We start from the raw sequence: 15,636 nt of genomic DNA on the forward strand, positions 1-15,636 counted from the left end.
GCAGATAATAAAGAACGCCTAATCCAAGCTGTTGCCCATTATTGTGGGATTTGACCGACAGGAAGCAATACCACAACAGGGGCAAATCCGCAGAATAGTTGAAGTGCTGGAGGATATCAACTAGAGAATCCCAGTGGGAAGGAACATGCCGAGTGGGACTTCGCTCTCTACATGGACATCCTGCCGGGCGTGTCCTGGCAAAGAAAGTAAGATCTAGCCAAAATACACTGGTCGGCATATGTATTTTGACAAAATAAAAGTTAAGTATACTCATAACTTGAATATACTTCTTGTAAACTATAGGCATCAATGGAAAGGTAATTTCAATGCCGTTTGAATGATACAATACATTTCTTTACCCATTCAGTACTTATTGAAAAGGACGAATTTGTGTAAATCAACTTTGAAATTTAAAAAAAAAACTTTTTTCCTCGTCTTGAAAACTTAAATTTTTTGATGCAAAAAGTTTCTTCAAACAAAAATAATAGTAACTGCAAAAAGAATTTTTCAAATATCATTTTGCTTATATTTTTTATGATTTTTTGAAGGTGACAATGTCGGAAAAAATTTGTATGAAAAAGACAAAAATATGGCTCAAATGCCTGTTTTTAAGCATTTTCAAAAATTCATAAAAAATATAAGAAAAATGATTTTTGAAAAATTCTTTTTGCAGTTACTATTGTTTTTGTTTGAAGAAACTTTTTGCATCAAAAAATTTAAGTTTTCAAGACGAGGAAAAAAGTTTTTTTTTTAAATTTCAAAGTTGATTTACACAAATTCGTCCTTTTCAATAAGTACTGAATGGGTAAAGAAATGTATTGTATCATTCAAACGGCATTGAAATTACCTTTCCATTGATGCCTATAGTTTACAAGAAGTATATTCAAGTTATGAGTATACTTAACTTTTATTTTGTCAAAATACTTATGCCGACCACTGTAATTTGGTTGCGTTTTACTAACAGAAGTATCTTTTCAGCAGAACCACCAGTAATATGATCTCCGAAGACCTCTCCATTAGGACTCCGTACACTATAACCACCAGCTACTTGGCAGCTTAAGCGGAGCTGGAGGACGCGCTGGCTTCTACAGGGAGGAGGAAAAAAGGGCGCCCGCTAAGGAACAGTTGGAGAAGTTATGTCCAGCCACTGCCAGGATGCTGGGCGACTTCCTGCAGCATCAGCGGATCAACCCTGTTCCCAATCCGGCTCCCACTTCCTCAAGGTCCAATATGCCTATTGGGACTCGGAGCTGGACTGCGGTGGCGCGGGAAAGATGGCGAAGCATCCGTGGGACGAAAAGGAAGCTTTAAACAACTAATTTACATAAATAAAAACATTCGTTGAACATTCCATCTATTTTTAATTGAATTTCTTTGTGTACCAGCAGACTGCTCCTTTTTAAATTTCTCCAATTGTTTTGATTTTCGTTTGGCAACAAGCCCAGCTGCTTGTCAGTAAGACCATGCTACTTGCATTGCGGGTGAACTTTGAAAACTTCGGTCACACTACAAAGAATAAGATTTTTTGACTAGTGAAACTCTTAGCCGATCTGAGTACTATGCTTAACAAAACAAAATAACAGATATACTATAAATAATTGTCCCCTTATTGAAAATGTGAATAATACGATCTAATTAAAATGAATTTAAATGTAATTAAAAGTGTATGTATTTTAAATTCTATATTTTCATAAGTAAAAACTCATGGAAAAATTCTGATTTTCACAAGTGATTTCACTAGGGACGTGTCACTTGCCAGTGATTTCATAAGTGAAAACTCATGGAAAAATTCTGATTTTCAAAGTGATTCACTTGGGACGTGTCACCGGCACGTGACAGGCCATACGAAAAATGAGTATAAGGAACAAGTGAAATCCCGTAGGACTTCGAAAAATTTTCATTTGAATTTTCACTTGTGAAAATGCGGACATCCCATACAATTTTCTATATGGAGCGTCACTTGTTCTTCACTTGTGTAAGAGGACATGACCCACGTGATTCTCAAGGTGATTCAAAAATGAAACTTTTTTTTTGGAACTGAAGGGTCGTTTCGCTTCCTTTAAGGTCAATCAGCTGTCTCTGCAACAGCGGTTTCTTTATGAACAGCTGTGTGCAGAGGGTATAATCCCTAAAGTACTTGTTAAGACTGATCCACTTTTAGTTTTTTTAAAGCACTTTTCTGTGTTCGGTCCAATCTCTAAGCCTTTTATTTTGACAGTGTTGAGAAACAAGCATGCTTGGATATATACGTCACCCGAGGGAAGTTCGAAAAGGAGCAGAGCATAGTGCATTGATATCTAAATGAAATTCGGTGGCTTATTGCGATAAAATCCTATGATAAACACCACAAACAAATTCAAAAATGAGTGACGATTTTTTAAATAAACCATTCGCAATACCGCTCGCACCGACCGGTAAGTAAGGAAGTAAATAATTTGGTTACGCAATTTTTATTCGCATTTTGTCTTTTTTTTTAAACTGAAATGAAAAACGACAATAACGATGCATTTGAAGAAGCGGCAAAAACATTTAGTAGTGCTCCCGTCTCGCCGTATCTCAACTATGATTCGCGATATCTACAGCAAGCACAGCCAGAATTCATATTTCCCGAGGGTGCCAATAAACAGCGTGGGCGTTTCGAGCTTGCCTTCTCACAAATAGGCACTTCTGTGATGATTGGAGGCGGAATCGGCGGAATGGCAGGTGTCTATAATGGTATCAAAGTCACCAAGGCGCTCGAACAGACGGGAAAACTTCGACGAACGCAGTAAGTAAACAGCAGAATGTTTGCCGCACTCATAAAACTATTGCAACTGTAACCCATCGACTAGGTTAATTAATCACGTTATGAAGCAAGGTTCGGGCACGGCGAACACGTTGGGTACACTTGCGGTACTTTATTCGGCGTGTGGGGTGTTGTTGCAGTTCGTCCGTGGGGAGGATGACTATATAAACACAGTTATTGCAGGATCTGCCACAGGACTGCTATACAAGTCAACAGGTTGGCAGATTTGGATTACATCTTAAAGTAATATTTGTAAATTTACTTTATTAAATTTTACAGCTGGCCTACGGAGGTGTACATTTGGTGGCGCTATTGGGTTAGGCATATCGTCGCTCTATTGCTTATACCTGTTAGCGCAAGAGAATAGTTCAAACTCAAGTCACAAACTCCAGTAGAAGGCTAAAGTTTCTAGCAGAAAAGCATAAACAAAATACAAAGTCTTTGTTCAGATTTGATGCGCTTAACCTTGTACAATGAACTTTTGTTTTACATTATCTAAAGTTGTTTGCATAAAATTTGTTTTATTGCATATAAAGCCACCCCTTTGGACTACACTGTTTCATTTAGAACACCTTAATAGTCCAAGTTTTCAGTATCGGCTCCTATCATGATTGCCTTGCTGCCCCTACTCATCATGTTATTGACTGGAGCCTCACAACTAGTATCTTGCGTGGAGCACGTCTGGCAGTGGCAGTTCACTGCCTCCGTATACTGGTAGTTGCTAACGCTCTTTTCCGCTTTAGGGTGACAGTTTTTCAGGATTGCTATCACTGGCTGCCGCTTTGCGTGGACGCAGACCGGGTGGAACGAACGTTTATAAGGAAACTTCCAATCGGAGATCTCGCTGGAGTCGCACCGTCCCCAGCACGACCATACACTCACATAGTCCCAGCACTCATGTCCCAGATTATCGGACTGCGTTACTTTATACGTATATACCCGACGATGACAGCCCAGTGGCGCCACAGTAGGTTCGCTGTTAATGGGCTCAAACTCCACCAACTTCGAAGAAGTAACACGCACTGTAGAAGTTCCTATGGAGAGAGCTAGGATCCTATGAAGAAATAAGAGCGTAGCTAGATTAATATCTAACAATCTATTTAAGGCAGACTTACAAAGCAGCACAGCCAACCATCTTGGTTTGCGCTGTGATTCTCCTTATCTACTGTGATGCCAGCGACTTATATCGCCTATTTATGTATACACCATACGCCTACACTGAGCCTGCGCTGCCAGCAGTGCCAGGATACAGCCCCTGCACCTATAATAAATCCAAAAATAGATTCTTTGGCGTAAGGGTTCCATTTTTAGTCTACTATTCGTTGGCTTTGGGCAGAGAGGTACTGGATTCTGATTTAAATAAAAATAAAATCTGTCGTTTTGCTGAATTAAGGATTTTCTTCTCTATGGGGTATTTTTTTGATTAACGCGATTGGCTCAATTTATCAGCTCTCCTTTGCAACAGATGCAACCGATTTTTAACTTTGTAAACGCAGCCATGTCCTGAACAAACAATGGATTTTCTTAGGATTCTTTGTTCTGGTATCGTTTTTAATGCAGTTTTCTTCCGTTTTGAGCAGTAAGATCGACAAAATTTAAAAACAAGGAATCAATATAATCAAAAGGATACATCCAAAAAAATTAAAATATTTTAAAGAAATAGTTACGATAGAAGAAAAAAAGCTACTGCCTACTACAGCAAGCGAATCGTATGAACTAACTTAAAAGCCATTTTAAATTGTGTTTTAAAATTTTGAGTTGCGTTAATGCTAAGACTCCAATAACACCAGTTTACAAAAAAAAATTGATGAAATACGCACTTCAGGAAACCTTTGTTTTCCGGTAAGATACATCTCCCTGATTAAGAAAAGGGCATTTAAAATTTTTTCTATGGTACCAATTTTTTTTAAAGTGTAAAAAACGTTTTTCGCACTTTTTTATTTTCTAGCTCGAGTTGTGATAAACCGAATTCGGTCATTAAAGACTCATTTTACAGGTAATGGAATGCCCTTTAACTTTCTTATACACATCATTGAGTTCCATTCATTAGTTTAGAAGCTACACTTCGTCAAAGTTGAATAAGTTGGAAAAAATGCAAGAACGCTGGCATAAATTGCTTCTTTAAAAATACACGCCTAAAAACCGAAATTAGTTTTATGTTGTTTTCTTAAAGGCTGAACTTTAACGGAGAATATAAGCCATTGATCAAGACAATCCGTTGGTAAATCGATTTTTTACAGATTTTTAAACGTATATACTCAAGTTCAGTGTTCGGGAGCAGCGGCCGTTAAACATTATTTTAAATTTTCAGTGTTGGGGAACGTAAGATTTTGGTGCAAGTAGTTATGCATAACGTCAGTTTCTTTGCTATTAGTGCTGGGCAAGCTAAAAAGTATGCGATTGCAGTTACAAGGATATCATTTTCATATATTTTTAGCAAGGAAACTGACGTTATGCACTAGAACTTGCACCAAATTCTTACGTTCCCCAACACTGAAAATTTAAAATAATGTTTAACGGCCGCTGCTCCCGAACACTGAACTTGAGTATATACGTTTAAAAATCTGTAAAAAATCGATTTACCAACGGATTGTCTTGATCAATGGCTTATATTCTCCGTTAAAGTTCAGCCTTTAAGAAAACAACATAAAACTAATTTCGGTTTTTAGGCGTGTATTTTTAAAGAAGCAATTTATGCCAGCGTTCTTGCATTTTTTCCAACTTTTTCAACTTTGACGAAGTGTAGCTTCTAAACTAATGAATGGAACTCAATGATGTGTATAAGAAAGTTAAAGGGCATTCCATTACCTGTAAAATGAGTCTTTAATGACCGAATTCGGTTTATCACAACTCGAGCTAGAAAATAAAAAAGTGCGAAAAACGTTTTTTACACTTTAAAAAAAATTGGTACCATAGAAAAAATTTTAAATGCCCTTTTCTTAATCAGGGAGATGTATCTTACCGGAAAACAAAGGTTTCCTGAAGTGCGTATTTCATCAATTTTTTTTTGTAAACTGGTGTAATTGGTGTCTTGAAATTACATCTTAAAATTGTAAGTCATCACTACAAAAAAGTTTTTGGAAAATAATTAGCCGAAACTACACAAAAGGTGTTCCCAAAGAGGACTAAAGATTTTTATACTTAGGGACAACAGCAAAATCTATTAAATACAGATCAAGTTGACTTTAAATTGTTGTTAAACCAAAAAGTAGTCATACTAAATCTTTAAACAAATTGCTTAGCTATCAAGTTAATTTAAACTGTTTTTTTTTACCTTACCTTATTAGTTTTTTAAAAATACTTTAAGAGAATTAAACTAATTAAATCAACATATTTTTCCGTTGTTACACGCCAAGTAATGTTCACAGCTAGCTTTCCCGTAAATAGCTTAAAATAATCGTACAGCTTCACGCTAAGCACATAATTTCGCACTCTCTGTTGAGATGGACATTTCAATCTTAATCCTAATTTCCTGCGGATAGAATTCGAAGACGATTGCTAAGTATAAATTGGTACAATGGGCGACACCAAACTGCCTTAAGATACCACTTTTTCGTAATTTTTTTCCATAACTTCTTATATTTGTTATTATTATTAAGTTGTCTCGCGAATTTCCTTTTATTGTTTAGATTAGTTTTTTTTATAGATAGAGGGCAAGCACGCGTATGGTCTCCGTTCGCTGGTTCCTTGAGCCGGGGAAGACAATGTTTTGTGGTCCTTGGAAGACGAGGGAGCTACCGGGTCTGGACCACCACGGATATCGGTAGGTTTGCCCAGGACTTCGCAACGCCAGTTTCAGGTTCAAATCCACTCTTCAACTTAATTTTTTTTATAGTTTATTTTTATTTTAATATTTTTTTTTAATGTACTTTATTGACAGTTTTTTTAAATAATATTTTTGATAGATTTTTTTTTTTAATTTAATTATTTTAAATTATGTTTTTATAGACGAAAATTTTTTTTAGATGTACCAATTGTGACATTAGGAATTAATCGCTCCTATAGATATTTTTTTATACCCGTTACTCGTAGAGTAAAAGGGTAACTAGATTCGTCGGAAAGTATGTAACAGGCAGAAGGAAGCGTTTCCTACCCCATAAAGTGTATATATTCTTGATCAGGATCACTAGCCGAGTCGAGCTAGCCATGTCCGTCTGTCCGTCTGTCCGTATGAACGCTGAGATCTCGGAAACTATTAGTGCTACAATACTGGGATTAGGCATGCAGATTCCTGAGATTCCTGCGCAGCGCAAGTTTGTTTCAGCAGAGTGCCACGCCCACTCTAACGCCCACAAACCGCCCAAAACTGTGGCTCCTATAGTTTTGATTCTAGAATAAAAAGTTTAGCTGAAATGTATTGTTCTCATCAATACCTATCCATAGACCCAAAAAAAATTTGCCACGCCCACTCTAACGCCCATAACGCTTAAATCTGTCTACCGCCGGTAGGTGGCGCATTTCAATCTCACTTTGCTGCTTGCATATATCCATTTTCTTTTGGTGCCTTTAGCTGAGTAACGGGTATCTGATAGTCGAGGTACTCGACTATAGCGTTCTTTCTTGTTTTTCAATGTATTTATTTATTTATTTATATCGATTTATTTATTTATAACTATTTCAATACATATTTATTTATATTGTTGATTGTTATGGTAGGCAATTTTGCCGTGCTTAGATTAGTTTTCTTATAGGTAGGGAGCAAGCACGCGTATGGTCTCCGTTCGCTGGTTCCTTGAGCCGGGGAAGACAATGTTTTGTGGTCCTTGGAAGACGAGGGAGCTACCGGGTCTGGACCACCACGGATATCGGTAGGTTTGCCCAGGACTTCGCAACGCCATTTGCGGGAGAAGCTGGAACGTGAGTTTCACATCAATACGCTGTTGAACTTTGAGGACATTGGCTCTGCCGCGGACCAACTGCTGCGGATGGAGGACCGCGAGGTTCAGTTCCAAACACTAGAAGTGGACTCGGCTGCCAAGTCGACCGCTAACGTAGCGTTGGCCCAGGCAGCTGACACACACCGCAAGACCAAAGACCGTAGAATACAAAAATGCGCAACGAGGAGTAAGAAAATGTACACAGGCGGCGTAATTTTTGCAAAGCAAGTCTCACACGTATGGGAATCTATTTTTAGAATGCCGTTGCTTTGCTTCCTTCTCTCTCCCTCTCTCCTGCTATCTCACTCACGACACTCCGCGCTGTGATAAAGCCAAAATCCAATTTTTGTCTCAATTGTCGATTCTTGAATTATGTTCACGAAAAGGAATCGTTCTAAAAGACGCATTGCTCATGTGGTTTATAAGCGGGCTGTGGCGCTCTGCGTATGTTGGTGACCCGTGGTCAGTGGATTTTAGTTCGAGTTCCAGGTTCAAATCCACTCTTCAACTTAATTTTTTTTATAGTTTATTTTTATTTTAATATTTTTTTTAATGTAATTTATTGACAGTTTTTTTAAATAATATTTTTGATAGGTTTTTTTTTTTAATTTTATTATTTTAAATTATGTTTTTATAGACGAACATTTTTTTTAGATGTACCAATTGTGACATTAGGAATTAATCGCTCCTATAGATATTTTTTTATACCCGTTACTCGTAGAGTAAAAGGGTATACTAGATTCGTCGGAAAGTATGTAACAGGCAGAAGGAAGCGTTTCCGACCCCATAAAGTATATATATTCTTGATCAGGATCACTAGCCGAGTCGATCTAGCCATGTCCGTCTGTCTGTCCGTCCGGATGAACGCTGAGATCTCGGAAACTATAAGAGCTAGGTTATTGAGATTCGGCGTGCAGGTTCCTGAGCTTCTTACGCAGCGCAAGTTTGTTTCAGCAGAGTGCCACGCCCACTCTAACGCCCACAAACCGCCCAAAGCTGTGGCTCCTACAGTTTTGATGCAAGAATACAAATTTTAACTGAAATGTATTCTTATCAATACCTATCGATTGACCCAAAAAAAGTTTGCCACGCCCACAAACTTCAAAAAATCGTTAATATGAACGCGGATATCTCGGAAAATATCAAAGATAGAGAAATGGGATTTCAGATTTAGATTCCGTAGGCTTGAGCGCAGCTCAAGTTAGTTACGCGAATATGCCACGTCCACTCTAACGCCCACAAACAGCCCCAAACCTGTGGCGCCCACAATTTTTATGCTTAATAAAAAATTTTAACTGAAATGTATTGGTCTCGTCAATACCTATCGATTGATCCAAAAAAACTTTGCCACGCCCACTCTAACGCCCACAACGCTTAAATCTGTCTACCGCCGGTGGGTGGTGCATTTCAATCTCACTTTGCTGCTTGCATATCTCCATTTTCTTTTGGTCCCTTTAGTAACGGGTATCTGATAGTCGAGGTACGCGACTGTAGCGTTCTTCCTTGTTTTTCAATGTATTTATTTATATCGACTTAGCGTCGCTTGTGACCGGTTGTGTTTATCTTGTGCTCTGTGATTTTTGTCAATTTGTCATTAATATCTGTGATACTGGTGCCTTGCTTTGTGACTTAGACCTTCATAACCAGCCGTGCTTGTGCTTTAAATCGTCTGTTGATGTTTAATTGTATATTTTATTGTAGAATTTTTAACAAAACCAAACTCTATGTTTAGCCCGTGCATTTTGTTATTGTAACTTCTGTACGCTGTGGTGCTTTGGTTTCAATAGCTTTTGTTGTTGTTTCCCATAACCTTCTTGTAATCTCTCTCCCGTTTCTTGTCGTCTAAACTGTTGTCGTGTATATTTTGTTTGTTTCGCAAGCCACGCTCAGTCGACAGCCACTCTGTTGCGCTCTCTCGCTCTCGAAGTCTCTACGCGCTCTTATACTTTTGTGTTCTTGTGTGTCTACATTTTTATTTGTTTGATCCCAGTGTCAAATTAAGTGAGGTATTTATAATTCTTTTGATTCTTTGGTTTTATTAATAACTTTTTTTCTTAATTAAAAATGGCTCTTTTTTGTAGCAAAAAAGATTGTCAGTTTGGATCGTCACCTAATGACGTTTTTATTTACTGTCGTCTCTGCAACATAGTCATACACCCAAAATGTACTGGACTTGTTGGCAGAGTAAAAGATTATATTGATCTGCGTGTTGGTTTTTCGTGGACTTGTGCCTCATGCGTGGAAATAGATCGTGATTTGGATGGCTATGTTGCGCTGACCAATGATCGTTTTATGAAACTGTTCGATAAACTCATGAGCGTAGTTGCTGATTTTAAAGAGTTTAAGGTTGACCTTGATAATAAAAAAATGGCAGTAGGGTCACCTAAACGCAAGAAGACTGCTCCTTCAAAATCTCTTCAAGTAAAGGCATCAGTTCCAAATCCCAACTTAGCTTCTAATATTTTTACCCGATCGGTAACGGCAGCAATGTCGGCATCCACTGGGGCTGGGGGACCTAAAGCTTCTCTGACAGCAGTACCCATAGGTACCAAAAGCTCTGGAGTCCCTGTTTCTGCTAGTCAGCCTACCGTTTCAAACCTTACGCAGCTTTCTGTGCCTACGGTGGAAGTTAGCTCTATAGGAGTCCCTAGTCTCGATAATCAGACGAACGATGTTCAGATTGCTGGTGGTGGAAGAAAGAGCCTCTCGGTTGTTCCATATAGGAAGCAATTATTTGTGTCTCGTTTAACACCAGAAACCACATCTGCAGATGTTTTGGAATTTATACAACAGGAATTCCCATCTCAAAACATCACAGTGGAGGAGTTTAAATTTCCATATGTTCGTAGGATATCTTCCTTTAAAATATCTGCTCCTCCGGAAGTATTTAATGTACTAAATTCTAAAAGTTTTTGGCTTAATGATGAATTGGTCATTAAAGAATTTGTTCCAAACAGACGGAGAACTAATAATAGGCCTTCCACGACAGTACCTGCGCCAAAAAACTGAGCAGTTTATTTTTGGCCTATCAAAATGTTAGGGGACTTAATATGAAGCTACCTAAGCTTTATGCTGACTCCTCTGCCTTTTCGGAAGACATTCTGGCCTTTACTGAGACTTGGCTGAAACCGGAGATATCAGACTCTGAAGTTCTGTCCAAAAATTTTAGTACGTATAGAACTGATCGCTCTCCTCGTAGGGGGGGTGGGGTGCTGGTTGCCGTTACCTCTACTTTAACATCGGAAAGGATATACTTTCTTAATCCCAATGAAATAGAATTCGTTGGTGTTAAAGTTTCTTTGAAATCTTTTTCTATTTATGTAACTTGTTCTTATATTCCACCTGGATCCGACTTAACAATTTATAAGCAACATTTGTCTGCAATAAAAACTGTTTTATCTCATCTTTCCGAAAGGGATCTTTTGATTGTTTTGGGTGATTTCAATCTCCCTGACATTTCTTGGTCCCTTTCCACTGACTCACTTGTCTCTACCCCCTTATCTGACCATGAATTCGTTGACGGTCTGTTAGAACTATCATTACAGCAAGTTAGCTTTATACGTAATTCTCTAAACAGACATTTAGATCTGAAATCACGGTATCTAGAATTGACCCGCTTGTTATGCCAGAAGACCGGTATCATCCCACATTAGAACTTACAATTTGTCTTCCCTGCGTTGACACCCTCTCTCCTTCTCTTTCACCAACTAAAAGTAGATGCTTTCGTAAATGTGACTTTAGTAAACTCAATACCTTGATTTCACAATATAACTGGACAAATTTATTAATTGCTTGGATATTGAAAGTGCTACGGAACTATTTTATAGTGCCCTAAACTCTTTTTTCTGTGAATGTGTTCCTGATAGTTTTGCTCCTAAGTTAGACAGGCCTCCTTGGTTTACCAATCAGTTGCAAAGACTTAGAAACCTAAAAACAAACTTCTATAAAAAGTACAAAAAGTCGGGTAGGCCATCCGATTTTTCAAGATATGTGGTGGCTCGTACTAATTTTAATGTACTTAACAGTCATTGCTATTCCATGTATTTGAACCGATGTAAATTTGAATTTTCAAAGGATCCAAGGCAGTTTTATAACTTTGTCAATGCTAAGCGAAAGTCTTCAGCCTTGCCATCATCTGTACGATTAAACTCTATTGAGGCATCTACGGATCCCGAAATTGCAGATTTATTTGCTGAATTCTTCCAATCTACTTATAGTTCTGTTTCTTGGTCTAATTCTAGCTACCCTAATCACTTAAACAGGGCAAATTGTATTTTTTCTCCTGTAATCACCGAAAGTTCTCTCTTAAGTGATTTAGAAACTATAACGCCAACCTATTCTCCGGGGACAGATGGACTCCCTGGGTGTGTTCTTAAGTTTGGTGCCCGAACTATTTGTAAACCCATTCTTAAACTTTTTAATTTGTCTATCTCATCATCTGTTTTTCCTACTATCTGGAAAGATTCTTTTATTATTCCACTCCACAAAAAGGGTGCGAAGGTTAATGTTCAGAACTATAGAGGAATCTCCAAATTGTCTGCAATTCCTAAAATATTTGAACGCACTATTACCTCTCAGTTGCAACATTTGTGCTCCTCTTTATTATCGCCGTGTCAACATGGTTTTGTTAAGCGAAGATCGACCACCACTAACCTGCTCGAATTGACATCTTTTGTAATAGATGGGTTTAACCAAAAAATGCAGACAGACGTTATATATACAGATTTTAGTAAAGCCTTTGACTCTGTAAACCACTCCTCTGTATCAAGTGCACATTGACCGTATAGAGTCCGTACAGAAACAATTTCTTATTTTTGCCTTACGTGGTTTGAACTGGGATCAAAACGTCAGGTTGCCTTCTTACTCGAGTAGATTGCTTTTAATTAATTTGCCTAGTCTAGTAAGCCGTAGAACTATGCTTGGTACTATTTTTATGAATAATCTTATCAGAGGCGATATTGATTCTGTAGATTTGGTAAGCCGCCTTACTTTAAATGTTCCTGTTAGACTAATGCGAAACTACCATCCTATAAACTTGCCACGATGTTCATCTAATTTTAGTCAGCATGAGCCTTTTCGCGTTCTTTGTAATAATTATAACAACCTATATCATTTAATTTGTTCCTCAACCTCTATCCCTGTATTAAAAACTAAAATCTTAGCTCATTTGCTTTAGTCTTGTTGATCTATGTTTTGTCCTGTCCTTGTTTGTTCTATGTACCTTCCTCGCGAACCGTATTTGCCCGAAATAAAAATGGGCCCGCGCGTAACAAGCACGTGCTTGGTGTCGTTCCACTAGGTCCGCTAGGTTCAGTTCCAAACACTAGAAGTAGACTCGGCTGCCAAGTCGACCGCTAACGTAGCGTTGGCCCAGGCAGCTGACACACACCGCAAGACCAAAGACCATAGAATACCAAAATGCGTAACGAGGAGTAAGAAAATGTACACAGGCGGCGTAATTTTTGCAAAGCAAGTCTCACACGTATGGGAATCTATTTTTAGAATGCCGTTGCCTTGCTTCCTTCTCTCTCCCTCTCTCCTGCTATCTCACTCACGACACTCCGCGCTGTGATAAAGCCAAAATCCAATTTTTGTCTCATTTGTCGATTCTTTAATTATATTGACGAAAAGGAATCGTTCTAAAAGACGCATTGCTCATGTGGTTTATAAGCGGGCTGTGGCGCTCTGCGTATGTTGGTGACCCGTGGTCAGTGGATTTTAGTTCGAGTTCCAGGTTCAAATCCACTCTTGAACTTAATTTTTTTTTATAGTTTATTTTTATTTCAATATTTTTTTTGCTGTACTTTTTTGAGTTTTTTTAAAAAAATATTTTTGATAGATTTTTTTTTTTTTAATTTTATTATTTTAAATTATGTTTTTATAGACGAAAATTTTTTTAGATGTACAAATTGTGACATTCGAAATTAATCGCTCCTATAGATATTTTTTTATACCCGTTATTCGTAGAGTAAAAGGGTATACTAGATTCGTCGGAAAGTATGTAACAGGCAGAAGGAAGCGTTTCCGACCCCATAAAGTATATATATTCTTGATCAGCATCACTAGCCGAGTCGATCTAGCCATGTCCGTCTGTCTGTCCGTCCGGATGAACGCTGAGATCTCGGAAACTATAAGTGCTACAATACTGGGATTAGGCATGCAGATTCCTGAGATTCCTGCGCAGCGCAAGTTTGTTTCAGCAGAGTGCCACGCCCACTCTAACGCCCACAAGCCGCCCAAAACTGTGGCTCCTATAGTTTTGATTCTAGAATAAAAAGTTTAGCTGAAATGTATTGTTCTCATCAATACCTATCGATAGACCCAAAAAAAAGTTTGCCACGCCCACTTTAACGCCCACAAACCGTCCACAAACTTCAAAAAATCATAAGTATGAACGTGGATATTTTGGAAACTATTAAAGATAGAGAATCGGGATCTCAGATTTAGATTCCGTAGCTTTGTACGCAGCGCAATTTTGTCACGCGAATATGCCATGCCCACTATAAAGCCCACAAACCGCTCAAACCTGTGTCTCCCACAATTCTAGTGCTAGATGAAAAGTTTTAACTGAAATGTATTGATCTCGTCAATACCTATCGATTGATCCAAAAAAAAATTTGCCACGCCCACTCTAACGCCCATAACGCTTAAATCTGTCTACCGCCGGTAGGTGGCGTATTTAAATCTCACTCTAACGCCCATAACGCTTAAATCTGTCTACCGCCGGTAGGTGGCGTATTTAAATCTCGCTTTGCTGCTTGCATATCTCCGTTTCCCTTTGGTCCCTTAAGCTGAGTAACGGGTATCTGATAGTCGAGGTACTCGACTATAGCGTTCTCCCTTGTTTTTTGTGTAAGTTACATATCAGAGGTTTTAAAAAAAATATCTAATAACAATAAAAACACTTAGTATTATTTATCCCCCCGCACGGGGTACGAGTTAAAAGAGAAAGCTAGATTGCCGGATTGCGTAAAAGAACTGCAGGTGTTTGAGGGCGAAGCTGGTGGCTACGACCCTTGGATGGGTAGAGCGGAGGCCATTCTGAAAGATTACAAAATAATCAAGGAAAGACCTCTCTATCGTTCTATAGCCGTTAGCATTAGGCAAAAGATTAGGGGTAACGCCGAGACGACCCTTTTGTCATACAACGTGGCAGAAGACGACTGGCCCGAGACGAATCGCGTCCTAATGCTCCATTACGCCGATAAGCGAGATCTGCGCACACTAGAATACCAGATGGGGCAAATGACTCAGGGGGCGAAGATCATGGAAGCATTTTACTCGGGAATAAATGCTCATTTTGCCCTGACAATACGCTGCCTTAAAAACGGTAACCAAAACCCGGAAATTCTTGGTGCGCTCGTCGAAACTTATAGGGACAGAGCCTTGGATGATTTTATTAGAGGTCTGAGCGGTGACCTCTCTAAGCTACTAGTAATTCTCGGCGCAAAGAATTCGCCAGAGGCCTACGCAATCTGTTTAGAGTAACAGAATCTGGCCTCAATGAATCATGACACATACCCTAGTAAGTTTTCATCCCCTCAGCCTTACCGCCAAAAGTACTCTTGGCCCCAACCTAACTACTCTTCTTGTAATAACCGATACCAGTATCAGGACGGAGGCAGGAATTCTCAGTCCCCGCATAGATATTCAAATCCCCGAGCAATAAAAATGGAGCCCCACCAGTCCGGCCACTCCTATCGCCCAAACCAGGGTAACGATAATCCGAGCGTTAAGCGCAGCCCCAGCACCTCATCAAACCTTTAGCCTTTCCGGAAATCCCAAAGACTGTATCAATTAAATGCCGCTTTGAGCCAGTATGAGGAAAAATCCGTCAGTGAGGCTTACTACGATGAAGCCTTACCAGACAATCAGGCTGGCCACCAACCTCACACGGAGGCTGGTAGTACTGGGACGGTAATTTTTATGGCCGATGCCTCAATAGCGTTCCATACATAGAGTATGGCGTGAAAG

At 38.9% G+C, this 15,636-nt stretch overlaps 2 protein-coding genes across 2 annotated transcripts; one reads left to right on the forward strand and one right to left on the reverse strand.

The window, feature by feature from the left end:
- Positions 1-2,210: 2,210 nt before the first annotated feature.
- LOC119561784 (mitochondrial import inner membrane translocase subunit Tim23) lies at positions 2,211-3,324 on the forward strand. The gene is made up of 4 exons (XM_037875266.1): positions 2,211-2,414; positions 2,515-2,767; positions 2,832-3,001; positions 3,065-3,324. Exons 1-4 carry the CDS (start codon positions 2,363-2,365, stop codon positions 3,178-3,180), a joined length of 591 nt encoding a protein of 196 aa, XP_037731194.1. The 5' UTR covers positions 2,211-2,362; the 3' UTR covers positions 3,181-3,324.
- A 2-nt stretch (positions 3,325-3,326) lies between these two features.
- LOC119561785 (thyrostimulin beta-5 subunit) lies at positions 3,327-4,348 on the reverse strand. The gene is made up of 2 exons (XM_037875267.1): positions 3,901-4,348; positions 3,327-3,839 (listed from the first exon to the last, which is right to left on the reverse strand). Exons 1-2 carry the CDS (start codon positions 3,918-3,920, stop codon positions 3,359-3,361), a joined length of 501 nt encoding a protein of 166 aa, XP_037731195.1. The 5' UTR covers positions 3,921-4,348; the 3' UTR covers positions 3,327-3,358.
- Between the last annotated feature and the right edge of the window lie 11,288 nt (positions 4,349-15,636).

Source organism: Drosophila subpulchrella, unplaced genomic scaffold, assembly GCF_014743375.2.
Source record: "Drosophila subpulchrella strain 33 F10 #4 breed RU33 unplaced genomic scaffold, RU_Dsub_v1.1 Primary Assembly Seq365, whole genome shotgun sequence".
Lineage (NCBI taxonomy): Eukaryota > Metazoa > Arthropoda > Insecta > Diptera > Drosophilidae > Drosophila > Drosophila subpulchrella.